Below are 23,408 nucleotides of genomic sequence, written 5' to 3'. Positions count from 1 at the left end.
ACTTCGACCCTGTCAAAGCCGGTTGGAAGCGACCTCGCGGCCGACCGAAAAAACGATGGTATGACAGCCTGTCCGAGTTCCTGACGATGGCAAATATCAGGTTGAGCGATGTGCAAACGCTTGCTATGGACCGAAGTGGATGGAGGAGACAGACGTCACTCTCTACGCTGAGCAGCGCCCGGCAGGAGACATAAGTCAAGTAAGTAAGTCAAGTTTTGACTCTCACTTAGACTATTTGTCTTGGCTTTTTCTCCAATTAATTAAAAAAAACTTTTTTCACAAAATAAGTTTTTAAAAGAAAAGTAAAGAACTCCATTAAACCAAAAATGAGCACAAATAAAATCAATTGCACTTTAAAATTAAAATTGCACTTTACTGAAAAAGTGAAATTGCACTTTAATGAAAAAAAATACAAATGAATGTACATATTCAGTTTAATATACATATGTTGATATTTATTAACCAAAATGTTAATAATACTTGATTTATTAAAGTTATAAAAGTAAAAACATTTGAACTTTTTTTCAGTAAAGTGCAAATTATGTACTGGCCTTGGGAAGGCAGAGGGATTTTGAACCCTACTCATGTTAATTTCTGGTCGTTTTGAGTTTGAATCGGTCATTTATTGTAATTTCTGTTCGTTTTGGGTTTCATTTATTTATCGATGCTGACTTGTGGTAGTTTTACACTCGGTAGATAATTTTATTTTTGCTTATTTTTGGTTTAATGGAGTTCTTTACTTTTCTTTGAAAAACTTATTTTAAGGAAAAGTTTTTTTTTTAACTAATTTCTGTTCGTTTTATATTGACATAGTCTTTTCAGGGGAAAAAAATAATGGTTTAAATCTTTTCAGTTTTTTTAAGACTTTATAGTTTAGCCTGCTATTTGTGTGCTGGAGAAAATTTTTCAGCAATTTTTAACAATATATTCCCTTTTAAAAATCTGGACACAAATAGTAGTGTTTAATTTAGTTTCATACCTCCTCAAGTTGACCTGAAATAGAAAACTTTATACCATACGCAAAAAAATATTTCTAAGCTCTTTGACAGCTTGGATACACTTAAACTATTTTGATTTGGTTAAATTTTAAGAGCGGAAGCAGTAATAGAAGTAGTCCCAAAAGTTGAACATAATACCATAGGTCGTTCTTGGGATACTGCTGAGATGCCTTATTGGGGATTAGCATTAACACAGTGCATTTAGATCTAATCTAAAGGCAACATTTAGTTTTTAAACATAATGGGCAAATTGCATTGGGGGGTTGAGCTACGCAATAGCCAAAAAGATACAGTTACAAGAACGTTCGGCTGTGCTGAACAAAACAGCTATCTTGAATTTTGATTGGAAGTGTTTGGAAAATTATAAGCTAAAGAGGAGGGCTGATTGCCTTCCAATCCCTTTTGACTCCTGAAAAGGGTACTGAAACTTTGAACTTCCAACCAAATTAGCTCCTTTAAAATATCAATGATATTACTTGCTATGATAGAGCAGCGCTGCCTATAATATTGCTTATATGCCCATTTAATGCTTGCATGCGTATACTTTTTTCGTGTAATTGAACTACCCCTAAACGATTCAACTTAATGCCCTTAAGTGTGAGTAGTCACAGTAACCGTAGAACGATTTTATTTCAATACAGTTACAATATTGCTCAAAATTTTCACCTTAATGCCCTTAGAATTATTAGTAGCACCAGTAGTTATAGTAATAGCAGTAGGAGCAGTAGTAGTAGTAGTAGTAGCAATAATAATAATAGTAGCAGTAGTAGTTCTGTGAGTAGAAGCAGTAGTATTATGAAGCAGATATTATCTTTTGGATAGTTCAACATCCCCCATGACAAGCGTTGTAAGTTTTAATTTGATATACGAAACTGTTGCTAAGACATCGTTGATATGCCCTTTTGACAACCTGCATACGGATGGCAGGTTGTCCTCCCTACAACAGAAATCTTCAGAAATATTCTCTAAAAAATTTCACCTTCATGCCCTTAGGCATAATTGTAATAGTAGTCACGGCAGTAGTATAACTACTCAACTTAATACAATTAGCCATTGCTATGATATTGTCGATTTGCTCGTTTTTAACCTGTATAGTCGTATACTTTTAGTAATTTTAATCTTAATGCCCATTAGCCTTGCAAGCAGTTGCGATAGAAGTAGTAATTGGAGCAATAGTAACAGTAGTAGTAGAACTAGTAAATGTTGCAGTAGCAGTAGTATTAGTAGTAGTGTGCACATATTATCTTTTGGTCAATTGACCATCCCCTTTAAGTATTCTCTATGAGTTCCAATTTAATACACAAACCAATTCTTAGAATATACTATTTTGACAATCTAAATGCAGTCCCTTTTGTTAGTTCGAATTTTCCATCAATATTCTCTCAAATTTTATCTTCATAGACTTAGCCTTAATAATACTATTATCACAGCAGTTTCGGTGGTAGTAAAAGTAGTTTGAGTGTTGGTGTTGTATTAGCAGTAGTAGTAGCAATAGTAGCAGCAGTATTTTTAGCGATAGAAGCATGTGTATATTGCCTTTAGGTCAGTTGAAAATCGCTTTCATGATGCCCCAGAAGTTTTACCTTTATAGGTTAAGCCATTTCAAAAATATTGATGATGTGCGCTTTTGACACCCTTTTCACCTTAATACTCTAAAATTTATAAGTTATTGCAATTGAAGTAGTAGCTGGAGTAGATTAGTAGCAGTAGTAGCAGAAGGTAAAGTAGAAGTAGTATTAGTGTTAGTAGTGACAAGCATATATTATCTTTTTGTCAATTGATCTTCCCCTTTAAGTATTCTCCCAAAGATTCAACTTAACACCAAAATCAATTATTGAGATACGCCCTTTTGACAATCTACATGCGCATAATGTATTTTGATTTAGTTCAAATTTTCCAACAATATTCTGTTAACTTTTCACCTTCAAATACATGGCGTCAATTGTACTCGTATCATAGTAATAGCGCTAAAAGAAAGAATAGTAGTAGCACTAATAATCTATTATTTTTGGTGGTAACAGCAGAAGCAGCAGTAATAACAACAGCAGTAACAGTTACATTTTGCCTTTTGGTCAACTGAACATTGACATCCTAGTTGACATCCCCAAACACATAATTACTGAGCTTTTTAACAATGCTGAAAAAATCAAAACTTTGTTTGAATGTTTGTTATGGAAAAGGATGGGCGTGGGGGGGGTCCCTCAAATAACTTTGGTTCTTAAAAAGGACACTATAACTTCCAATTTAAAATCAAATAGGATCCATCTGAATTTTACACGACCATCCATTCTATAAGAACCTTATATGCCCCCAGGGCATAACTTAAAGCCCTTGCCTCATGGCTCTGGGGGGATGTTTCAACCTTGGAGGCATTGTTATAGGTTCTTTGGACAACTTTAAACAAAATTGTCATCGCAAAATTTCAATCATATACATTTGGTGAAAAAAGGGGTAGTTGGAAGGGGGGGGGTCCTCCATCACTACTGACCCTTAAAAGGAAACTAGAACTTCTGATTTCAACCAAATGAGACACCTCTAAAGTTTATACAACCATCCTTTCCATAAGAACCTCAAATGCCCAGGGGCATAACTTACAACTCTCGCCCTTAGGCTCTGGTGGTTTGTATCAACCTCAAAAGCCTTGTTATACGATCTTTGGACTATTTTGAGCAAAAGGTCTGTCTCAAAATATCTATTGAGTGCATCTGAGGAAAACGCGACTTGCTTGTGTGTGTTTATCTGCGCTCTGATCACTTTTACTCTTAAAAAGGGCACTAGAACCTCTGATTACGAATCCAATGAGTCCCTTCCAAAGCATATACGACCACCCTTTCTATAAGAACCTTATATACCCCAAGAGCATAACTTACAACGCTTGCTCTGAGAGCTGTAGGAGGGGAGGGGGACTTCCTCACAGACATAATTTCCAGACCCTTCAACTACGAGGAACAAAATTGTTATCTCCAAATTTTGATTGGAGGTGTGAAGGGAAATGATGAGCGTGGAGGGGGGGGGCTAAATGCCCTCCATCATTTTCGACGCTTAAAAAGGAACTAGAAGTTCCAATTTTCACCCAAATAAGCTTCTTCTAAAGTTAAAGAAAGTTCCCTCCGGAAAAAACTTAAATACCCCGCGGCATAACTTACAACTCTCGCCCCCAGGATCTGGTGGTTTGTATCAACCCCAAAAGACTTGTTATATGATCTCTGGACTATTTTGAAAATAACGACTGTCTCAAAATTTTTTATTCGCTGTATTTCGGGAAAAACGACGTGTTGAGGGGGGGTAGCTACCCTCAAATCACTTTGATTCTTAAAAAGGGTACTAGAAATTCATGTTACCAATCCAAAGAGCCCCCTCCTAAATATATATGACCATCCCTATTCTATAAGAACCTTATATGCCCCCGGGGCATAATTTACAACCCTTGCCCTGAGAGCTGTGGGGGGTGGGATTGTCTTCCTCAAGGACATAATTTCTGGACCCTTCGACTACAATGAACAAATTTGCTATCTCCAAATTTTAATCGGACGTCTTTGGGGAAATGGTGAGTGTGGGTGGGAGCTGGTTGCTTTCAAATCACTTTTGACTCTTAAAAAGGGTACCATAGCTTCCAATTTCAAATCAAGTGAGCCCCATTTGAAGTTTATACGACCACTCATTCCATAAAAACCTTATATGCCCCTAGGGCATGACTTATAACCTTTTCCCCAGGGCAATAGTTAAGACAACCGTCCCTTCCATAAAAACCTTAAATGCCCCCGTGGCATAACTTATAACACTTGCCCCCAGGTTCTGGGGGTTTGTTTCAACCACAAAAGCCTTGTTATGTGATATTTAGACTATGTTGAATAAAATGGCTATCTAAAATTTATATTAGTTGCATTTCGGGACAATACTACCTGTGTGTGTGTGTGGGGGGGGGGGGGGTCGCTGCCCTCCGATCACTTTGACTCTTAAAAATGGTACTAGTTTCTGATTGCCAATCCAATGAGCCCCTAAGGAGTTTATATGGACCACACTTTCTATAAAAAAAAAAACCTTATATGCCCCCAGGGCATAACTTACTACCCTTGGCCTGTGGGCTGGAGGGGAGGGGATTTGTTATCCTCAAAGACATAATTTCCAGAACTTTCAACTACGTTGAACAAAATGTCTATCTCAAAATTTTGATTGGAAGTGTTTTAGAAAATGACGGGCACGGTGGAGGGGGAGGGGGGCATTTGACCTCCGTTCACTTTCGACTGATAACAAAGGCACTAGTCCTCTTAATTTCCGATCGAATGGGCCCTTTTTGAAGTTTTTACGACAACGCTTACTGTAAAAACCTTATATGCCCCAAGGGTACAACTTACAACCCTTGTCCTGAGGGCTGTAAGGGGTTGTCATATTCGAAGACAAAATTTTTAGAGTTTTCAACTACGTTGAACAAAACGGCTATATCAAAATTTTGATCAGAAGTGTTTGGAGAAATGAAGGGCGTGGGGGGCATTCGTCCACCGATTACTTTCAACTATCAAAGGGGCACTAGCCCTTTCAATTTCCAATCGAATGAGCCCTTTTTGAAGTTTCTACGACAACGCTTTCTATAAAAACTTTACTTACTCCAAGGGGATAACTTGCAACCTTCGCCCTGAGGGCTGTGGGGGGGGGGGTGTCATCCTAAAAGACACAATTTCCGGACCTTTCAACTACGTTGAACAAAATGGCTATCTCAAAACTTCGATTTGATGTGTTTGGGGAAAGGGTGGGCGTGGGAGGGGGGTTAGTTGCCCTCTAGTTACTTTCGACTATTAATAAGGGCACTAGCCTTTTCAATTTCCAATCGAATGAGCCCTTTTTGAGGTTTTTACGACAATGATTTCTATAAAAAACCTTATATGCCCTCAGGGCGTAACTTGCAACCCTTGCCATGAGGGCTGGGGTGTAATCATCAGATATAATTTCCGGCCCTTTCAACTACGTGGAACAAAATAGCTATTTCAAAATTTTTATTTAATGTGTTTAGGGAAACGATGGGCGTCGAAGGGGGGTTAGTTGTCCTCCAATCAGTTTCAACTATTAAAAAGGGCACTAGGCGTTTCAATTTCCAATCGAATGAGCCCTTTTTGAAGTTCCTGCGACAACACCTTCGATATGAAGCGCCCTGGTCTAAGAAAAAAAAAATTATACATTGTGCGACATCGTTCTTTACTTAGGCAGCGCTATTGCGCTAACTATGATTGGCCATGGCTCTGAACTTTTTCACAACAGTCCACCAACTTGATTTTAATTCAAAAATCAAAGGAATGACATCATTTTAAAACCATTCTGAAAAAGGCTTATGCAAGCTTTGCCTCTCACTCAAGACTATCAGTCTTGGCTTTTTCTCCAATTAGTCATGATTCTTAACTTTTTCATCCAAGTCCACCAACTTGATTTTAATTCAAAAATCAACAGAACGACATCATTTTTACACAATTATTTAAAAGCTTATGCCAGCTTTGCCTCTCACTCAGACTATTTGTCATGGCCTTTTCCTCAATTAGCCATGGCTCCGAACTTTTTCACCACAGTCCACCAACTTGATTTTAATTCAAAATTCAACGGAATGGCATCTTTTTTATACAATTCTGGAAAAGGCTTATGCCAAATTGCCTCTCACTCAAGACTATATGTCTTGGCTTTTTCTCCAATTAGCCATGACTCTTAACTTTTTCATTCAAGTCTCATGTCTTGTTGAACTTTGTTCAATAAGATATGAGGGCTCAAAAATAAACTCTGAAAAGCACAGTACACTGAAAACCATGAAATTGAGACAATATGCAGAATATTACTATTATATTTTTTAAGTCTAGCTTTTAAAATCAACAATGTAATTTTGTCCTTTTTCTCAGTGAGTTTTACAAGACTTTGCCGTTCTTCGTGATCGAAAATCGTAAAATGGCTTATGGTTCAAAATATATGATTAGGTGCGGATGGCACTGTTCCTCAGCAGGGCACATTTTGCATGTGTGAAGTATACAGTTGTAGAAAAAACTTGTTTCTCTATCGGTTGGGGTTTAAATCATTATGGGGGAGAGGGTCCGACAATAGAGAAGAACTTTTGATAGTAAAATATTCTCCATGTTTTATGCTTCACTACTACTTCCTGGCTGTTCCACTGGCAAACTCAGGGGAACAGTGCTTGGACTGGCTTAAAAACCTGCCCAATTGTAAAAGATTTGAGCATACAAGCATTATAAGAAATACCTTTTCCAGAACTGGACCCCCCCCCCCCACCGCAAAAAAAAATATAATCCACTATAAAATGGAATCCTGACTATGCTACTTCCAATAGTCACTAGTCAAAGCTACTATCCCTCTCTGTTTGTAGAAAACCAAAACAGGTAAAAGTGACATAAAAGGTAGCCTATGCTTAATCGAACAGGTAACTTAACTGTATTACCCATTTCTAACAATATTTTCATCAGGGCTATTTTCAGATAAGTTACAAAATCAGCGCTTTCTACACATGACGAAAAATCGACTAGGATAAATCTCACAGAAACACAAACTTATTTAAATACAATTACCGCTTGATTTTCCATCCTTTGAAAGATGACGCTCAGCATCTGTGTGAGGGTAGCTTTTGCTGTTTTCTGGTTGACAATATTCTTACTTGCCAAATAGATGTCATAACAGGTTTTCACAGATATTAGCACAGTTTTTTCATGGACTTCAACATGCTGGGATGTCATTATAGTCAATAGAGCCTGAAAAATGGATTATAATAAATTAAAAACGGAAGCTTGATTGCTTTCGATTTATACCAGAAAAAAACTATCTCATTTTTATTCCGACACAAGGGGAATAATGAGGGATATCATCTAGGAGGGAACATAATTTTAAGAAATTATAGAAAAACTCTGAAAAGGAGGCAGTTTTAACGTGCAATAAAGATTTTTCGGGTTGGTTTAGTCACACAGACCCCAGTTTTAGTGTCCGCACTATGTGATTAAGAGATGGGGTCACGAATATTAATTAAAAAAGGATCATTCAAAAACACAAAAGGTATTTTATTTATACAAAGAGAAAACAACACTGTTTTGAAGCTGACTTTTTTGAAAACATGACCTATAACAAGACACATATAGCATTAAAAAATCCTAAAACGTTCAAATGACCGCGTCAAAAAATATCAATTGAAAGTTGTCAAAATTATCAAATACCTTTGCACATATTGTTCCAAATTAGTTATGGTTTCTTTCTTTTATTTTGCACTCGACAAAAAGTAAAATAATCCAAACTATAAGTACACTTGTCTGAAAAAAACGGTACTTATGTACTATCTGTAACACACGCGAAAAGTGAAGTTTGGTTGATGCTAATGAAATAAAACAAAAAAGGATAAAAATATAATAGTTTAGAAACAAATTTTGGCTATATATTTGAATATTAGGGGGGGGGGAGGGATAAATCATAACATATATTAAATACGTAACCTAACCTAACCGAACCCAACCTAGGTGCCATTTTCCCCTAAACCCCCAAAAACAACAGTTTAGCTATTGTAAACGCAATGACAAACCACAGTTTCCAATCCAATACTCTATTGAAAGAAACCCGTTTGACTTGTTTCTTAAGCATCTTCCCTATATAAGATGGCGCGTGTGTTACAGATAGTACATAAGTACCAAAAAACCCTTGGGCTATTCATGAAAGACTTCTAGAGCCACAAAATCACTGTTTGGAGAACAGTTTGGTAAAACAAAACTATCAGGGCCATTTCTCTTTGAAGAGGATTATAGACACACTTTAACTATCAATGGGAGGGGGGGTATTAATTCACGTTGAGAGGCTTTTTACGGCCAGAGTATAATTATGGTGAATTTTTATCTCTACAGCAGCACAAATATAATCACAGGAACGTACGCAAGGTAAGGCCTCCCCCCCCCCGCCAAAAACAAATTCTACATTTTCCCAAACTTCTGGCCATTTCTTATTAAAATTATCGACTAATTTTTTTTTAATCTCCCATGAAAAAAATACCTACGAACGTGTCTTCCTAACCGGAGATTCCACAGATCGAGAGAACTTTACAACTTCAAGATCATATTTTTCTCGGTGAGAAATTCAACAAAACAAGACTCAAAACTGGCCTCTAAAACCTTCCAATTTCTAGACACTGTGTTTGTCTATTTTTTTGGAAAGACCTTTTTAGTTCAATACAAATTTGAAGTAGACATAAAAATATCATACTGACAATCCTGTCTGAATGTAGCCTGTCAAACTGCCATTATATAAATAAGGAGTAAGAGATACATATTAGTTACTTTATCCCTAGTTCCTGTATTCCTTTGCTCCTATATTCCTTACTTGTTTCCAAATCCTGCTTTAAACACACTTTTTTTCGTCATATCCCACCCTTGATCCCCCTTTAACGTTTAGACTGCATCTACCTATGACAATCAACATTCAGCCAGTTATAAATGTAAGATTAGACAGAAGTAATTACCCTCAAGTTTGATGCCTAACTAGGTACAAATGAGGATAATTTTAAAATCTCAGAGTTACGTGATATCCACCAAAAACAAACATAAATGTAGTTTTAACATTTTATCTTGATGTATTATGTCATATCACGTATTATCTCATATGACATTTTAAAAAAATATATTTAATATGTGCTGTTTTGTATTTTATAAACAAGATGTCTTAAATACTTCGTTTTGCAGTAGTAATAACTTTAGTTCGTAACTAGTTCAAAAGTAGTAAAAAAGAAGAAGAAAAACTCTAAAAAAATACTTTCTCTTTCTCTTTCTCTATCTCTATCTCTATCTCTCTCTCTATCTCTATCTCTATCTCTATCTCTATCTCTCTCTCTATCTCTATCTCTATCTCTATCTCTATCTCTATCTCTATCTCTATCTCTATCTCTATCTCTATCTCTATCTCTATCTCTCTCTCTCTCTCTCTCTCTCTCTCTCTCTCTCTCTCTCTCTCTCTCTCTCTCTCTCTCTCTCTCTCTCTCTCTCTCTCTCTCTCTCTCTCTCTCTCTCTCTCTCTCTCTCTCTCTCTCTCTCTCTCTCTCTCTCTCTCTCTCTCTCTCTCTCTCTCTCTCTCTCTCTCTCTCTCTCTCTCTCTCTCTCTCTCTCTCTCTCTCTCTCTCTCTCTCTCTCTCTCTCTCTCTCTCTCTCTCTCTCTCTCTCTCTCTCTCTCTCTCTCTCTCTCTCTCTCTCTCTCTCTCTCTCTCTCTCTCTCTCTCTCTCTCTCTCTCTCTCTCTCTCTCTCTCTCTCTCTCTCTCTCTCTCTCTCTCTCTCTCTCTCTCACGATATTTTTCCTTTACATGATGGTATCTTAATGGTTTTCTTTTCACTAATTCAATAGTGAAGATATGCTTACACTGTGATTTAAGGAAAAAGATAAAAAATTACACTATCTCTGCATCAACTTATCTCAATTGAAATTCTCTGAAATTACTATACATAATGGATAAATATTTACAGTTTTAGCTTTAGCAACAGTTCATCTTCTTTATTTAGAGCTTTTTGGTTCAATTCTACCTTTGATTCAGTGAAGAAGCTGATTTCAACAACTAAACAAGCAATGTATACAACTTATAAGCAAATTAGATGCTTAGGACGATAACAACTGTTAAGGGGATTATAAATGATTCAAATAAAGCAATGATATACAACAGATAATGTTATCTCAATTGTAATTTAGCAACAGTTCTACTTTCTGATTCAGAACTTCAAAAATGCCCCGTAGTTTTTATATATACATGATTTTACTTTAGTTTACTAACTAAAGGAATGGTGGACACCTTTTAATGCACATAACAATGTGTATGCGAAGTCTATATATTGCCATATTTTGTTTCTTTTAAAGAACAAAGCATGACCTTTTCAGAGGTTTAAGCGACCAAGAAATGATCATTGCCGACGGTGTAATTCGAAGCATCAAATGGTGATATGAAGCGGAATGAAATTGCTTTACTAAATGGTTCTGATGTGAGCCAGTTAGGGCAAAACAAACGATCTTACTATTTGAATGCAAATCCTCATTTGATTGATAAATCAAATAATACATACTTAAATTTAGAGGCTGCAAGCAAAGAAGCATCGAATGAAAATGCACAATTTTAAAAGAAAAAATGAAATGATCTTCGCTAAATATAGGAAATATTACTGGGTTCCGACTTCTTCCTTATGCAGTAAGGTATAGAAATCTAGCGTTGATCAAACTTCTTCAAGAGGCACGAGCAAATCCGAATGCTAAAACTTTGCTCAAGACAACACCTTCAATTTTTGCTATACTTAATTACTTTTGGGATATGGAAAATATACTATATGATTACAGTACGGAACAAGGGAAACCCATATGAGGCTACTTACTTCAGCCTACATCTGGCGTCCAGATTGAAGACGCCATGACTCAAACCCATGTGCTGAAGGACGTAGAATTGCAAGTCTAGTGTGCGATTCCCTCGTAAAGAGTGGCTCAAGAAAGAGAGACAAAGAAAGAGTTCAGTTTGTCTTTTACTCTCTTTCTTCTTCAGTGTCAATAAAGTGATACCTTTCACTTGCCAATGGTCTAAGGTTTATTGCACTGACAACTATCAATGGGAAATTACGCAGGGTATAAGACACAAGACATTCGGCAACAGAGTGACACGGCAATTGCTGATTTCTTGAAGGCTTTACCCATTGGAGAACTGAGTTCTCAGCACTTTAGGCCGTTATTGTCATAAAACGTAAATGATGGAGATCCCACCCGTGATTTTAACTCGTTTTCTTTCACTCAGTTTCTTGTTTGTTTGTTACATAAATTTGCGAGTAATTTTTTAACCATCGCCGAGCGTTCAATTACTTCCTAAATTTATCAGTATAGGCAATTCCGGTGAAACCTCAACAATGTCGTACTAAAATTTCCCCGTGTTGTATTTTTTGAAAAACACTACCTTTTTAGGTCGTATTTCATATAAAAAATTTAGAGAAATTTCACAATTAATCGCATCGAAATACAAGATTTAAACTTGAAAGCACTTTTTGAAGACAAAAAAACATTCAAGTAAGTGAATATTAGCATTTGAAGCTGCTAGTAGCTAATGACCGACATCTAGTAGCTAATGATTAGTATCTAGTGGCCAATAAACGACACCTAGCAACAGCTGAATAGCTGCAACTTCGTAAAGAATGGATCCCAGTCCGTAGCAACAGAAAATTAAATAGCATTGCAATACAAAATATTTTACCAAAAGCCGAAGCTCGGGTGGTCTAACGAACCGCATTATTAGGAATATGGAAACACGAAAATAGTCAAAGTAAAAAAGAAGAATCATTTCTCCCTTCTTGGACGTCAACTACAATAACGTTTTATTGTACCTAGATAGAAAGACGGAAATCGTCACCCATGAGGTTGGGTAAAATAGGTTTCAAACCATCTTTGATGCGGAAAATGGTGTTTTAAAATTTAAAACTGTGACTTGCATAGATTGTGAATTGATGAATTCAGTTCTATAAAAAAAATGTACCAGTGTTCAGTTCTATATGCAAATATCCCAGTATTCAGTTCTAAAGGTTATACGGTGTTCAGTTCTCTTTTTATCATTAACGGTGAAGACATCATAGCTTGTATATTGGTTCTATCTTTGATTTTTTCACACCCAGCAAAACCAAACGTCAAATTCATAAATAATTTTTCTAAAAAGTCCGAAATAATGAGAGCCAAGTGATATCTCTGAAACACATTACCTTCATTTAATTCCAATTTTTCTCCCTTGACAGTTTTTTTCAAAACCATTTTTGATTTTTGGTTACTATGAGCAGTGGTTCAGCCTAGCCCTGATCTATTTTAAGACCAAATGTTACATACAGGAAAAATCTTTCGGCTTTTTTCTGTTACCCAACACACCCCTTAAAATATATTAATCTTATTTTCTTTGAGGTATTCCATTAATCTTATTTCTTATGCCGCAATCTTTAGCTTCCTCACAAGCCGAAAAAAACTGGTTCTCCAAAAAACTTAACTGGAAAAAAAAAATGGCTCTCCAAAATAAACTTATATAAACAGCTTTTCCTATATTAAAAAGACTATATTACAAGATTTCACCAAACCACAGAAACGTCAGTCAGCTGTTCATTTTATTTTTCTTAGATCATCCTTTGTAAGTTTTCAAACTTAATTTTACATAGCATATATCCGTATAGGATATAGCTGGATGCATCCCATTGGATACGGGATACAAGTATTATAGGAAAAAAAATCGTGTCCTCTTTTTACTAGAAACGTTTGTAATTTTCCTCTTCAATCTTTAAAATCTCAATAAAAAAAAATCATAAAAATAGAAGCCGATCATGGTAAAAACCTGAGCAATGAGTCGGCAATGTGACTGATAATATTCCTTGCTAGTCCAAAAGCAATCTAAATATACATTTTTTTTTCTTTTTCCGATTAATCCAGCAGCAATTTTTAATAAGGTCAAAATAAACAAACAGCAAGATAAGCAGGAGAAATACCTTAATAATTTGCAGCTGTACTCCTTCATCTGTTTGCGTACCGGTAAAACAATTGCAGATGGTTTCAACTAAGCGATCAATAAGTCTTCGGGACTTGTTTCCTTGGTCTATTTCATTTCCAGTCAGGTGACCATAGGCAATAAGCTTCTGGAGGCAATCCATTGCTGAAACCACGATTCGTGGTGTTTTCGACTGACATCCTAATTCAAATGGAGTCACATATTTTTCCGCACTCATAACACTCCCAGCTTCATTTCGAGGAAGAGGTAAGGCTGCTGAAGTAGCATTTTCACCTTGAGGGATTTTTCCAGCTTGGAGTTCTGCTCTGATACTCTCTAGGTCGAAAAAAAATTAATTACACTTGCAGTCTAAGATATGTGTTTTTTCAAACCACAAAAGTAGTAGGCTTTTTGAGAAAATAATTAAGAATAAGAGATTAGATATTGAAACAAATATGAATATTAACACGAATATAATACATTAAAAAAGATCCAAGAGCGCATACAAAAGGAGACGAGCCAGTCATTTGCAGACCCCCCCCCCCCGCAAGTAGATGACAAATAATACACAAAAATGTGCCAATTTTGCTATAAAAAAAAATACATCTTGCTTGCACTCGAAGCTTCTCTGCCTCCTCCCTCGACAAAGCTTCGCAGGTTCCCTTTACAAAAAGTTCCCTTTAAAAGTTTTTTTTGCTTGTTCCCTTTACAAAAAGTGTTTACTTACACCCATGAACAGAAACATTTACAGCGTAAATAGAGAAACAGCTACTCTATTATCTAGGGCTATAACTGTTACAGGTTAAATTAGCGAATCATGGGACCGAAAATGATTCAGAGAGCAGTCATAAAAATTCATTCCAACGATTTGCTTAACGAATAATAAACTATCTAATCCTAAACATATAGAGGGAAGTTGCTCTATGAATATAAAACAAAAGAAGAGAAATCTGAAGTTTATATTTATTCATCTAAGAAAAATAGAAAAAGCAAGAAATGTACCTAATTTGAGAAGTGAAAAGAACTTGTTTTTTTAATAAACAATGATTACTTCATTAACAATTATCTAAATTAATAATACTTGAGTACCTTTCGAGAATTTAAAATGTAATCTAATCTGAAAAATCTATTTAACCATTCCAAAAATCAGGGAATTATTCTGGATATGATGTAGATTCCAGTTCCTCTTCCTTTTCTTCTCTACTGTCCCATTGATAACACATGTCAAATACTTGAAACACCCAATTTCGCGATTCCTTGTGTGAATGCAATTACAACAGAGCATCCACATTTTCAATAATTTTTGCTAAGCAGCCTCTCGAATTTTTTTCACCAAATACATACACAATTTTACAGGAAAACAAGGCTAACCTCGCAACTCAAGACGATTTCCAAAAGAAAGCATAGCACCGTATTTTTAATAGCAAATTTACGGCAGGCAGCGCAATTGATCTCAATAGCTAGTATAGTGATTCATGACTGAGCTCAGTACTTGACTGGTTAGGTTTATCAGACCATTATGCTTATCAGAAAGGCTTATCATCTTGGTACTTGAAAGAGTAGACACTTTCCATAATTATGAAAAACTTTCAACAGCCTACGCAATATACTTTATGAAGAAACAGAAATTTGGCTTTTGCTAAAGAATGAAAATAAACTACAAAATTTTAAAATTGAGTATTGTTAGAAGGACTTGATTTTAGGCACTACTTTAATATCAAATCCCCAATCCATCTATCAAACTGAAATGTCTCTATACATATGTTCAAAATTGCATTTTAGTCTTAACACTTTAGGGAAGGATACATACATTTCTAGACATTAGTTTACTACATTTGGCGGTAAAAAAAATTGTTCTCGAGACAGATTACGGAAACCTTTAGAATCACGAAAATCACCTGTAAAGCATTATTTAACTTAATAATTTACCAATTAAGATGCTTAAAAATTCGCGCTCAACTATTCAAATTTAAAATATTAAAGAGGTTGAAACGTTAGATGGTAGATGTACACCATATAAACCTTTGATTTAAAACATTAGCTTACACTTTCAACTGCTCTGAAAATAGAAAAAGGCGATAAAGGGTAAAATATTTCATGTTGAAAAAAAAATATAGAAACTAATTCTTTTTCAGGGTTCTTTACGAATGTTCCGATTAAAAGAGAATACATTTCAAGACAGGATTAGGCAGTACCTGCATACGGGGGATTTTGAGCTGGGGTTTCCTCCTATGACTGATCCTAATACTCCTCGAAGTACTCTTAACACTTAAGTCAACACATTATTTAAGAATCGTTGAGTGGATCAATAAGATCCTTAGTCCTATGTACTCATAATGCTCATGGAGAGAAGAGGGGAGAGGCACCCCCTTTGCATAAAAGGGAAATATTTAAAGTACAATTATCAATATCACATTCAATGCTTAATATAAAATATGAAAACAGTAAAAAAAACTATTCGTTGGTATTTCTTCAGGAGCATTTTTGGTTAACTTCATATAAATTCTTTTTGGAATACAATTCTAAGAAGCTTTCTAATGGTAAAATCTGATTTCTTGTAGGATCAGACCATGCTGTTTTACCTAGAAGCAAGTAGGTACTATCAACAACTCCCTTGATATTGATTTTGTCGCTTCTTTTTCAATTTATTTATCGGAATTTTTTTCCTTTTTAGTAAAGCTTGTAAATTCATTAACCTTAAGGTCGGGCATGACCACTCCCTTTGGCCCTTGCCAAAATATTGTCCCTGAATATATCTAACAATCAATGTTTTTTAATTACTTTGAGTTTATCAAGATCTCAGTCTCTTTGAAACGAAACAAATTGTCGACATATTTTAAAATATTGCAATTTTGATTTATATTACTATCGTGAGTTAGAACAGAAAACCGTCAAGCCATGCTTGCTTAAGTCATGTGTTCCTAAGCTTCCTTGTCCTTCTGCTCCCAGCATCATAACTGGAATGAGATGTTTTTATAGCTTCTACAACTGCAAATTCATCACAACGAGGGTAAGGTTGACACAATGGCAAACACACTTTCTCCATGCACCCAGTTCAAGTTTTCTAATTTGGTCATCTTCAAAAGCAATTTTAACTTATTTTACATTGTCTCCCAGCCCAATCTGGAGTTTCCTGCCTTGATCTTACCAGCTTGAGGGCTCAACTGATTCCCATTCTTAAAGAGTCACATTTCATACATCATTGCCAAGCTTCAGTCATAAAACAAAAACAAAAACCCTGAAATGATTTCTTGAAAAATTTCTAGCATATCTGCCTCTTCTCTCATTATTCCCATGCTTCCAGCCCCCCCCCCCTCACTTAGAGAAGATGAATCATCTGTTTATTCAAACACTCCAGGTATTGAATGGTCTTGATCAGACATTTTGGTTTTCTTACACGTTCCCAAGTTTAGTGAAAACCCTTTGTGCTTTTACTATAGATAAATCATAAACAAGAATTATAACCTGAAATAAAGAAAAAAACGGAGAAATTAAATTATATTCATTTCAAAAGTAAAAAAGCATAATCAAATAAAACCAGCTATTTCGGAAAAACTTTCATAACCTTTGTACAACAGCATACAAAAATTGAAAGTATCTAAAACCCATAAAAAAAAGGATAATAGCGAACACCTGTACATTCCATCAATTTTAATTTTAATATAACAATAACTACATCTTGGAATAGAGCAGACTCAGCAAAGAACAAGGTTATCAACACCATACAAAACGGAATAGACATTTCTAAACTAATAAGGGGAAATCCAGGACCTTTCTAAGATTATGTGCAGCATAAGAAATAAGACATGCTGCAAGTCATTAATACTGTGATTCCCACCGTGGGGCACAGGCCTCACCGGTGGGGCATGGCATATCTTGTTGGGTCATGGTCAGGACGTCAACCCATCCGTCGACTATACTTTGGCACCATCCGGGTTGCAGCGGTAGCTAGCAACCTAGTAACAGACGATCACGTTCAATGTTAAGAAATAATAACCCATAACTCCTAAAAATAGAGTCAGATCACAACAAAAAGTACACCATTAGAACCGTCTTTATTATGACACTTTTCTTGATTTTCAAGCCAATATATTTCCCTTGCTGTTCAAGCCAAGGGACAGAAAGTTGCCTATGGGTTTTTATATTTGTTAAAATTGCACATGATCGTTCTTACTAGGTTACTAGCTACAGCTGCAACCGGGAAAAGACGTTTTTCATGATACATGATAGTATTGCAATGACGTTATATAAAGGGTGTTGTATTCAGACAATATTTTTCATAAAATATACTTTACAAATGCCTAGAGAACAACCCCCCAAAAAGATACCTAGCATTAATGACATTTTTGAATAACAGAACTTAAATATCGTGAGAGGGTATCAGGATTTTAGAAATGCTTAGGTGGGGCATGGCTCAAAATCGGTTGGGAATCACTGCATTAATACCTATTAAAAAAAGACAAAAGACATATGCTAATAGTTGATTAATTCTGTTAGTCTGTCTCTCTTTTTTCGTCGATTTCAGATGTTAGTTTTTGCCTTAAAAAAGGACTTCCAAAAGCGTTCTCAGAACACCCAGTTTAGCTTATTTCGGCATGTTCAATATTAAAATAGTACGCAACACCGCTATTTTCTGCCATTTTTTATTTATGTTGGGGAAGGAGCTATCTAAGCATAATTTGGATAGTATAACTTCTATTCACATACTCTCAGAACAGTATGTTTTCGAGCTTAAAACTACATATATCAAGATTTTTTTTTTTACCACATAGAAAACAAACGCTACTTTAAATAAACAAACTTATAACGTAAGCCATTATTTAGTACAAAATAATCTAGACAGATGATTTGAGTGTTTTGAATGAAACTGCTCACGAATTGAATAAATACTCCGTGGCTTTGAGGACCAAGGGTATGATAGTGGGATTGAAAAATAATATTAAGGAAAGTAAGTCGCTTGAATTAGGAATAATGAGTATGAACAGGTTGGGTACCAAAAACATTGACCAAGTGGATAGCTTCACTAATGTAGGTACTACTATAAGTAGTAAGAAAGGTGAACATAGTGAAGGTGTAAAACGTATTATAGTCAAGACTTAAGGTATTTCTTTCGCAGAATAAGAAAATTTGAAGGAACATAAAGATAAATTTTAGAACTTAAAACAGGACACTAGAGACATTTAGGCTAGTGTACCTTAAATAAGGAAACTTCTGAAAACTCCAATTATAAGCTGTAAGCAAAAAGCTGCGAAGGTCACCTATTATGTAATTTTCACAGTCTTTTCTTATAATTAAAAAAAAAATACATCATAAGCATAAATTCTATGTATTAGCAATTAATTCTTCAATTGTAAGGGGTTTAAAAAAATGACAACCAGAGGAAAATAAAGAATTCAAGAAGTGGCTGGTTGGTTGGCACACACCACAAATGATATGATTGGATGCCTTGAAAAATCTTTACAATATACATTCAGCAATCAGTATCCACAGAAAACAATAGCCAACAATTAAAAATGTTCAGGCTAGATATGCAATAGCAAAGATTGGACCCATAGGCTCACAACTGTATATATTGCTTACTTTTATGTTCATTCGAGGAACAACAGGATACAAGAAAAGAAATATTAATTTTGAAAAAGCTTAAAGCCTGACCATTTGGGTCAAAATGCCTCGATACAAATTCAAAGTCTGTAGGCTTGCACTCTCTTCTAAAAAGTCATCTATGGTCTATCTTTCTTACATTAGTAAAAACGTGATGACAAACCATGTTATTTCCCTAAAATAACAACAGGAAAACAGTAGGATTTGAATTTAGGAAGCTCATTTGTTATCAGTGGTGTCAATAGAGAAGGGGGCAGGGGGTATGTGCCCACTAGATTTCTTTGTCTCCACCGGATTTAAAAAAAAAAAATTTTTTTTTTTTGCTCTGTGGTTGAAAATATTTTTTTTGTACTTTCATTGAGAATATTGGAAAACAAAAAAATTGCAACCCCCCTAGTTCTTAAAGAATTCATTTTGCCCTATCCCCCAACTTTCATGAACTGACATCACTGTTTTTAAGGCTATTCAATTTTAAGCTACGAGCAAGTACTATCTCCAACTTCTTTTTAGTTTAGAATTTGAAATTGAACTTCTTTAAATCTTTAGGTAAATTTTTGCTTATGATGTTTGTCCAAGTCAATACTACATTTTTAGATCAGGTGATTGATCCATTGAAATGCCAGATTCAGTACTTTAACATATCAACATTCACTACATGTGATGAAGCAGATAATCAAGATTTCTTGCATTATAATTTTAATTGTAAGAATAAACTTCCATTCTTCTAAGGAAATAGAAAAGCTTGAAACAAGTATAACAACCAATAAAAGACATTCATAAGAGATACAAACAAACAAAATGATGTAATAAAAAGGGAACGCACTGTAAAAAATAAGTTAATGCTATTTAATAACTGCAAGAGATTACCTAATGATGATTCACATGCTTTCTTTAATTGTGAGTTGTATGATTTTTTAATTTCTCTTTCTTCTAGAATTTTTTCAAGGCCTCTAACAATAAACATTTCTCTTGAATAAGGGGCTAGTATCATCATCCAATATGACACATTTGATGCATCTATTTTGCCTGGAAAGAGTAAGAGAATAAAAAATACAGCATTGAAACTAAATGCAGAGCATGAAAATGTGGCAGAAATGAGAAATCTCTGCACTGAATACTGGATTTCAGAGGCTTGGCTCAAAAACTATTGGAAAGTTATAAGAGTTGTTAGGTTGCTCTAAGCAGAAAAAACTAATCAACTACAATGTGTAGACTAAAAACAAATAAGACTTCTTGCTATTTTATAAAGGCTACAATGAAAATCAGTTTTGATGTAACCTACTATCCTAAGAGGGAAAAGATTATTATTCCTTCTCAAGATAGCATTAAGAATCCAAGGTAATGTCTGAATACTTACTGTTGAGTTAGTCCTAAATTCTCAATCTATGATATACAGATGAATGGGGTCTGTGTACACAATCTTACAGCCATCCAAACCCTTTAGAAATTTTGTCAATATTTATAGATATCTCCTTCAAGTGCTTTGTTTTCAATTTAATCAGACGAAGTAGTTTTATTTTTCTTAAATTAATTTTTAAAAACTTTTGCACAAAAGTAGTTTTTCAAAGGAAAGCAAAGAGCTATATTAAATCAAAGATGAGTAGAAACAAAGTTAAATAATTTTTCAAGCGTAAAGTTACCATAAATAACCATCAATAAATAAATGAAGCCTAAGACAAATAGAAATTACTATATATAACCAAGTTAAACTCAAAACGAGCAGAAACTAAGAGGAGTAGGGCTGCCATTCCCATGCCTTCTAAAGAACAGAACATAATTTTTCAGCATAGTTGATTTCCAGATAGAAACTATGTTTTTGAGGAGGAAACTCCCTCATAGCCCTCAGGGCAAGGGTTGTAAGCTTTGCCCTGGGGGCATATAAGGTTTTTAAAGAAAGCGTTGTCGTAGGAAACTTCAAAAAAGGATCAGTAGATTGGAAACTCAACGGGCTAGAGCCCTTTTTAATATTCGAAAGTGATGGGAGGGTAATTAACCCCCCTTCCTACGCCCACCTTTTCCCCAATCCCATCCAGTCAATATTTTGAGATAGCCATTTTGTTCAACGTAGTTGAATGTTCTGGAAACTAGTTCTTTGAGGATGACAACCCCCACTGCCCTCAGGGCAAGGGTTGTAAGTTATGCTCTGCAGGCATATAAGGTTTTTATAGAAAGCATTGTAGTAAAATGATTGGAGGGCAACTAACGCCCCTCTTAAACCCACCATTTCCCCAAACATATCCAATTAAAATTTAGGATAGAGATTTTGTTCAACATAGTTGAAAGTTATGGAAGTTGAAAGTCTTTGCCAGCGTTGTCGTAGAAACTTCAAAAAGGACTCATACAATTGGGAATTAAGAGGGCTAGTGCCCTTATTAATAGTCAAAGACGATCAGAGGGCAAATACCCCCCTCCCCCCAACGTCCGTCATTTCTTCAAACACTTCCGATCAACATTTTGATAAACGTAGTTGAAGGGTCCGGAAATTACATTTTTGAGTATGACAACCCCCTCACAGCCCTAAGAGCTAAGACTCTAAATTATGTCCTTGGTGCATAGAATTCCTCTATAGAAATCGTGGTCGTAAAAACTTCAAAAAGGGCTCTTTCGATTAAAAATTAAGAGGGCTATTGTCCTTTTTAATAGTCGAAAGTAATCGGAGGGAGAATCCCTCCCCATGCCCATCATTTCCCCAAACATTTCTGATCAACATTTTGATAGGGTCATTTTGATCAACATAGTTGGAAAGTCTAGAAATTATGTATTTGAGGATGACAACTCTCCCCTCATAGCCTTCAGGACAAGGACTGTAATTTATGCCCTTGGGGCATATAAGGTTTTTATAGAAAGTTCTGTCGTAGAAGCTTCAAAAAGGGCTCATTTGATTGGAAATTGAGAGGACTGGTGCCTTTTTTATTAGCAAAGGCCCCCCCCCCCCTCACGCCTATCATTTCCCCAAACATTTCAAATCAAAGTTTTGATATAGCCATTTTGTCCAGCCAATCAGAAAGGTCTGGAAATTATGTCTTTGAGGATAACAAATCCCCCCAGCCCTCAGGGCAAGGGTTGTAAGTTATACCCAGGGGACATAAGGTTTTTTTTTATAGAAAGTGTGGTCATATAAATTTCAGAGGGGGCTCATTGGATTTGTAATCAGACGCTCTAGTGCTATTTTTTAGAGTCAAAGTGATCAGAGGGCAGCTATCTCCTCCCCCCCACACACACGTCGTATTGTCCCAAAATGCGTTTAATAGAAATTTTGAGATAGCCGTCCTATTCAAAATAGTCTAAATATCATATAACAAGGCTTTTGGGGTTGAAAGAAACCCCAGAGATTAAATGAACAAAAATAGAATCAAATAATCTACCAAGTATACAACTACCACAAATCAATATCATAGGCAGCGCAATAGCGCTGCCTAAGTAAAGAAGAACGATGTTTCCACAATGTATTATTTTTTCTTCCTCTCCATACCCGGGCACTTTGTATCAAAGGAGTTGTCCTTGAAACTTCAAAAAGGGTTCATTTGATTAGAAATTGGAGTGGATAGTCCCCTTTTAATAGTCTAAAGTGATTGGAGGGCAACTAGCAACCCCCCCCCCACGCCCATCATTCCCCCAAATACATCCAATCAAAATTTTGAGATTCCAATCAAAATCAGCATAGTTGATTTCCAGATAGAAAATATGTTTTTTAGGAGGACACTCCCCCACAACCCTCGGGGCAAGGGTTTCAAGTTATACCCTGGGGGCATATAAGGTTTTTATAGAAGGCGTTGTTGTAGAAACTTCAAAAAAGACTCACTCAATTGGAAATTCAAAGGGCTAGTGCCCTTTTTAATAGTCAAAAGCAATTAGAGGGCAACTAGCTCCCCCCCCCACGCGTATCAATCCCCCAAACACATCCAATCAAAATTTCAATCAAAGATAGCCATTTTATTCAGCGTAGTTTTAAGGTCTGTAAATTAGGTCTTTGAGGATGACAACACCCTCACAGCCATCAGGACAAGGGTTGTAAGTTATGTCCTGGGGGCATATAAAGTTTTTATAGAACGCGTTGTCATAGAAACTACAAGAAGGGCTCATTCGATTAGAAATTGAAATGGCTAGTGCCCTTTTTAATAGTCAAAAGTAATTGGAAGGCAACTAACACCCCTTCCACGCCCATTATGTCCCCAAACACATCTAATCAAAATTTTGTGATAGCCAATTGGTTTCACGAAGTTTAAAATTTAGGGAGATAGGCCATCTAATTGGGTACTTCGTTTAAAAACTCCTTAATCCGGGAAATAAGTTATGCCACGTGCACTTATAAGTTGTTATTGAAATT

The 23,408-nt window shown here is 35.7% G+C and overlaps 1 protein-coding gene across 3 annotated transcripts in view; it reads right to left on the bottom strand.

Moving 5' to 3' along the window:
* Positions 1-23,408, bottom strand: part of Sec71 (ADP ribosylation factor guanine nucleotide exchange factor Sec71) — a 201,612-nt gene that overhangs the window by 168,061 nt on the left and 10,143 nt on the right. For 2 of the 3 annotated variants that reach the window (XM_089100054.1, XM_089100055.1), the window contains exons 2-4: positions 19,949-20,107; positions 13,482-13,816; positions 7,553-7,732 (exon numbers count right to left, since the gene is read on the bottom strand). In XM_089100054.1, the coding sequence (XP_088956180.1) occupies positions 7,553-7,732; positions 13,482-13,816; positions 19,949-20,075 (642 nt within the window). In that variant the 5' untranslated portion in view covers positions 20,076-20,107. Of the gene's footprint in view, positions 1-7,552; positions 7,733-13,481; positions 13,817-14,851; positions 14,944-19,948; positions 20,108-23,408 lie in introns of those variants that run through there. The other variant, XM_089100056.1, reaches the window with a different exon arrangement.

Source organism: Artemia sp. Qi Xiang Cuo, chromosome 14 (assembly GCF_049724085.1).
Source record: "Artemia sp. Qi Xiang Cuo chromosome 14, ASM4972408v1, whole genome shotgun sequence".
Taxonomy (NCBI): Eukaryota; Metazoa; Arthropoda; class Branchiopoda; order Anostraca; family Artemiidae; genus Artemia; species Artemia sp. Qi Xiang Cuo.
Note: the sequence above shows the minus strand (reverse complement) of the source record. Positions and strands in the feature narration are given on the sequence as shown.